Source organism: Homarus americanus, unplaced genomic scaffold (genome assembly GCF_018991925.1).
Source record: "Homarus americanus isolate GMGI-L3 unplaced genomic scaffold, GMGI_Hamer_2.0 scaffold57010, whole genome shotgun sequence".
In the NCBI taxonomy this organism is placed as follows: Eukaryota; Metazoa; Arthropoda; class Malacostraca; order Decapoda; family Nephropidae; genus Homarus; species Homarus americanus.
In genome coordinates, this window is record NW_024726957.1 from 44,779 (window position 1) to 50,767 (window position 5,989).

At 40.1% G+C, this 5,989-nt stretch overlaps 1 protein-coding gene across 1 annotated transcript; it reads left to right on the forward strand.

The window, feature by feature from the left end:
• Nucleotides 1–304: 304 nt before the first annotated feature.
• LOC121865736 (mediator of RNA polymerase II transcription subunit 11-like) lies at nt 305–5,989 on the forward strand. The gene is made up of 3 exons (XM_042365270.1): nt 305–500; nt 4,350–4,490; nt 4,987–5,989. Exons 1-3 carry the CDS (start codon nt 419–421, stop codon nt 5,169–5,171), a joined length of 408 nt encoding a protein of 135 aa, XP_042221204.1. The 5' UTR covers nt 305–418; the 3' UTR covers nt 5,172–5,989.

The following is a 5,989-nucleotide window of genomic DNA, read 5'->3' on the forward strand; positions in this document are numbered from 1 at the left end:
TATACAGTACTTTATATACAGTATATACTAAAATGTATGACTGTTTGGTACGACTATTTAAGTAAGATGTACGATACGTTATAGGAATCGTCTGGCAGCGCTAAATATACATAACAAAAATGACATCTAGTTAAGCCATTATGTATTTTTATATCAACTTTAACGATTATATATATATCTAATTATCTATTATAAATATATCAAAACGTGTAGTTATTTAATAAGAGATAATATAAGGTGAGGACAGGTGTACGATATGTTGGGTAGGAAGGTTCCGGCAACGTTGTCTGTGTAAACAAAACATTGGTGTTGTGACTGAGGGAGGACAAGACGCCTTACTCTACACTGTCTGCTGTGTCTGCTGTACACTGTCTGCTGGGTTATACTCTGCTGTGTTATACTCTGCTGTGTTATAAAGATGGCGATGGCTTCACCTATGGATAGATTACAGGCCCTGGACACCATAGAGAAGGACATAGCTACAGTGTTGCAGTCAGCGGGTGAGATATACTACGTGGGTAGTTCAGGGTCTTATTTACCTAATGGCCATTCACTAGAGAGGGAAGGTGACCAGTAGGATCTCTCCATTGTTCTTGATAGTTTGGTTAAGGGATACAGTACAGTTCTTGAAGCCACAATTTGAGGTGGTAGACTGTTCCATAGTTATGACTGACACTGGTTAACTTGGTGGATATATTGCCGTGACTGATTAGTTCCTCCTAATGCTATTTTACCGTGAGTATGAGCTGATTGGCTCGGTGCGTTATGTGTATTATGATGGAGGGTCTGTCTCTCCGGCTAGGAAGTTAGGTTAGGTTAGGTTAGGTTAGGTTAGGTTAGGTTAGTTTAGTTTAGGTTAGGTTAGGTATGTTTACAGCTACACAACAGTCGACTCACGGTTAAGTAAATGCCACCAGAGTCACGGTAATGGACAATAAAACAATCAGAGCGCACTCACGGTAAAATAGCATTAGTAGGAACTTATCGCTCACGGCAAAATATCCACCACCGGAAAAAAAAAATAGTGGAAATTCGGCAAAAACTGAACTAAGAACAGTCTTGATAAAGTACTGTGGCATTTGTAAATTCTTGTTTGAGGAAGAGTTAAGGAACCTTGCGGAATATAGAAATGATTTTTTTGACCGCTATTAACTTCAGTCGTGTGTTACAGTATGAAGTAGAACTATATGTCACACCTTTACTTATTTTACACAGCCATAGAATTAAGAAAATTTTTCCCACGTCTAGATCACCATTAATTAAATACTGTACAGGAATTACAGTTTACATGTATACCTGGTTTACTGTAATGCCTTAACAACATCAACCTAGAGAAGTCGACTTGTGAAAGAGACTTAGGGGTACTTGTAAGCCCGGACCTACGGCCTAGAAAACAGTGCGTTAATGTTCGAAATAAGGCAAACAGAGTATTAGGTTTTATATCTAGAAGTGTAAGTAACAAGAGTGTAGAGGTCTTATTGCAACTATATCTTGCGCTAGTCAGGCCGCACCTCGATTATGCGGTTCAGTTCTGGTGCCCTATTATAGAATGGATATCAATTCACTAGAGTCGGTGCAGCGAAGAATGACGAAAATGATTCAGGGACTTAGAAACCTTCCATATCAGGATAGGTTAAAGAAACTTAACTTGCATTCCCTAGAAAGACGAAGAGTGCGGGGAGATATGATAGAAGTATTTAAGTGGGTGAAAGGAATCAATAAAGGAGATATAGATAAAGTTCTTATAATATCCAAGCAGGATAGGACTCGTTGCAACGGATTTAAGTTGGATAAGTTTAGGTTTAGGAGGGAGATAGGAAGGAACTGGTTCACAAATAGGGTGGTGGACGAGTGGAACAAGCTTAGCAATTTTGTAATAAGTGCTGGAAAGTTTTAAAAGGAGGCTAGATAGATTCATGGATGATAGAGAGTGGAAGTAACTCTCGACAGGAGCTGCCAACCGGCCTATTGAAGACGCCTTATTTTCTTATGTTCTTATGTAATGTTCCCCCTCATTATGGACCACATCCACCTCTGGTCGTTTAAGCAGTTTCAGGTGTTGATGACGAATAAACACTCACCATCAACTGAGTCCTTCTAGAGAATTTTTCTGTATAATTTCTTTCCATCTCTAATCTCTCCCACATTATGCCATAAATCTGACCTAACCTAACCTAACGAGTTATATCATTAATGTCTTTTGAGGTTATCGTGTTTTTAAGTGGGTTAGATATTTTATGGATAACTTCTGTTTACCATATAAGCAAATGGATTGGTCAGAAATGTGCTGTGTCATCTTCTTTATTTATTTAATTAATTTATTACGCCCCGGTGGGTGACACGCTTAGTCCTCGTGTCTCGCCGGACTTGTTATATGGAGGCATTTGTGGTGAGCTGAAGACAATGGGAGTTGGTGGTGGCATATCAAGTCATCTTCTTTAATGATTAAGTTGAACTACTATACACCTGTCTCTAGGCCCAGGTGTTTGTGTTATGACAGGTGTTTTGCAGGTGTCACAGGTAGATATATAGTTGGGTATTTAATCAGTAATATCATTATTATAAATTCACATTGATTCATTACCGTATGTATATGTAGACAATGCAGGTATACAGTTCACCATGTATATGTAGACAATGCAGGTATACAGTTCACCATGTATATGTAGACAATGCAAGTAAACAGTTCACCATGAATATAAACTAAGGGTTGGCAATCTCCATTTTTCCGGCCGCAGAAAGAGGAATGTATGCGGCCGGCTGAGTGACGTCTAAATTTCGGGCTATGTGGCCGGTAAAACTGTTATTATTCCTTATATTTTGGGTGAAAATAAAAAGCAGGGAAATCAACATATGGTGTGAACAGTCATTGAGTGTTTACCTTTGTGGAGAACAAGTCTACTGCTCTCAGCTCACCACCAGTAGTCACACACACAACTGGTGAAGGCTGCAGCTCTAACACACTAGACCCAACTTTTTCTGTAGTTGCAAATCACATCCCAGCGCGACCCTCACATTAATTCTGGTGTTGTTATGTCTACAGTATTTGGCAGGGAAGTCCTTATTTTCCTATACAAAAAACAAACTTTATTTCACCATAATATTACACGTGGAGAATATTTTATCTGTCGTTTATAATAACATTACATTATTTGGGGCAGGTTATTGTACTGCAGGATATCATAATACTGTACTACTTTATAAAACAATTTCCCCTGAATTCTTGTACAGTAGGTGTCGGGATATATCGGCAGGTAGGGACCAAGGACGTTCACTATATACTAAATCGCGACATATATAATTACATGTAATCAATGGGGAAAATAGGGTTAGGTTCTGGAGGCCAATAAAAGTGACTAAACTCGACTTAACGAGTTTATTTTCTTACTAACTAAAGCGCCAATGAACACTGGACTCGGGAACACCAGGCTCGGCAACTGACGCACCATCCCGACAAAAACAGACGACACACTGCCACCCTCACTTAACAACCATAAACAAACACCAAATATATTAGTTACAGTATTTAATCTTTTCCATTATCTTCACTTCACACGTCACTAGCAACCCATTTACACTCACCTTAGAAGTTGTAGTCTGCAGCAGTCGGCGGCTTTCTCGTCACTCACTCAGAAAGATTGAGCCGGTGAGCGTGAATGCGTGAGTGAGCAGCCACGGTGGCGCCTCTGGTGAGCAAATAACGCATTTGTTTGCCATGGCGGTACATTTGAAATATTTCCCGCCCGATTTCCCTCGCGAAAAAAAAATAGAGTTATATATAGGAAAATGTCGATAATTTTGGTAGCCGCGATATAAAAAAATCGTGATATAAAGTCGCGATATATCCCGACCCACTGTACTGTATTATGGATGAGAATCAGCTATTAAACCATTATGTTGTACTGCTCCAAGACAGTTTCATATTAACATAATTTGTATTGCTAAAAATTATGTTTTCTTAATTTCTTTACAGAATATTGAACTAGGCAAGTGACTACTGCTATTGTTTCAGTGCAGAGTACAGTACTGTATGTGGTGAAAATGAAAGCTGTGTTTAGTGTTAAATATGATTTTACATTCAATTCTATGGAACACAGTGCTGAGTTATGTTGGCCTGCGGCGTATCACCGATTACTCGTACCATTAAGTGGCCGACTAGTGTATAAAGGTTGCCGACCCCCGGTGTAGGCATACAGTTCAGCATGTACAGTATATAGACAAAACAGGTTGTCACTATACAACAAGTCAAGTAGTAAAGTAATTATGTCTTAAAATAGATGAGATAATTGGTGGCTACCTTGTAGTGTTAGTGGGTCATGACTCATTCCTACTACTGGTTCTCACTACAGGTCAAGCCCTGACAGAACTGAGCAAAGACAAACCCGCCAACAAACAGGTAGAAGCTCACGTCAACCAGTTCCGCCAGACACTGACCAACGTCGAGACGGAGTTGGCCAAGCAAATTAATTACCTCACACAGGTGTCTACAGGTGAGTGAAGGTTGTGCCATGAGGCTGAATCTTTAAACTATAACCAGTAACTTGAGGTCCCGGTTCTTCGTTCCTCTCCCAGGACATGAACACAAGGAACACGGAATGTCCACTGATGACGGCTGTCATTTATGTGATAAACTCGGTCCAAACATCTCTACATTGACTGGTTTATGTAGCTAAATAGTAATGTATTCTTGGTGTTTCATTACTTAGACTAGATCCAACAGTACAGTAACAAATATTATATATCTTGAGACAGGTGTAGAGTATTACAGGTGGTAAGGAACCGCTGTGATGCCTGAGGAAGATTGAGACAAGTAACAAAACAACTCTTGAGATGTGTTTATAATGGCTGGACTTTTATGCATTTTCCGACTTTATTTTCTCCTGCCACTCGTTCACTTGTCACCTGGAGCACCTCGGAGCTTAATTAATTTATTCGGGTGTTATTGTTAGCGAGAGACTGACTCGATAAACCCCGATCGCACCACAGGCCAGGCGCACGAGGGGTCGAGCTACAACTCCCAGAAGACCCTCCAGATGGCGATGCACCGTCTCGACCACACCAAGACCCGAGTCAGTGAACTGGAGGCCATCAAGAGTAAACACATACAGCTGCTACAACAACACCAGCTGCAGAAACAACAGGGCATGCAGCAGCCTCCACAGTCCTCCTGATGCCTCACAGCTGTACCTCTCTCTTTACTCTGAGTGTCTGCTGCCTACATGACTATTTTGTGGATCACCTGAAGATTAGCACCCCCTTGTTTATTTTGCCTTAGGATTAACCACATATGCTGTCCTAACTTAATCCAGCCTAACCTAACCTAACCCAGTCTAACCTAATCTAACCCAGTCTAACCTAACCTAATCTAACCCAGTCTAACCTAATCTAACCCAGTCTAACCTAACCTAACCCAGTCTAACCTAACCTAACCCCTCCAGGTAGTGTTAAGGTGTTTAATCATCAGGTGAAATAAACTGGGGTTACCAATTTTCATTTAATTCTATTCCTTAATCAAACAATCAGGTATGTTTAAAATTGACATCAGTATAAATAGTTCAGTATGTGAGAAGTCTTATCCCTTAGTGGACGAGGATCGCAACTTGCCGTTATTTTGACCACAGGAACTCTTTAAATCTAATGGATATCCAATGAAATGTTCAGGATGTCTCAGAAAAATTTATGCAAGTTGACGATTTTTTTTTGGCGATCGCTTGTGGCAAAACACCAACGTTGTCTTTGCTTGCTTGTGTGCGAGGTCTACAAGCTAGGGCAGTGCTGGTGTTTTAATACAAGCAAGGACAGTGCTGGTGGGGTTTTAATACAATCCTTCATACAATCGCCACAAAAACCTATAAGGCAATTCATATACATTTTACTGAGACTACCTGTAAAATTACCTGTACTTTTTACCCCTCTCAGGAGCTCACCTTTTGTACATCTTTCATATAATGTAGCTCTGTAATTTACCTACAATACATCTATAACAAAG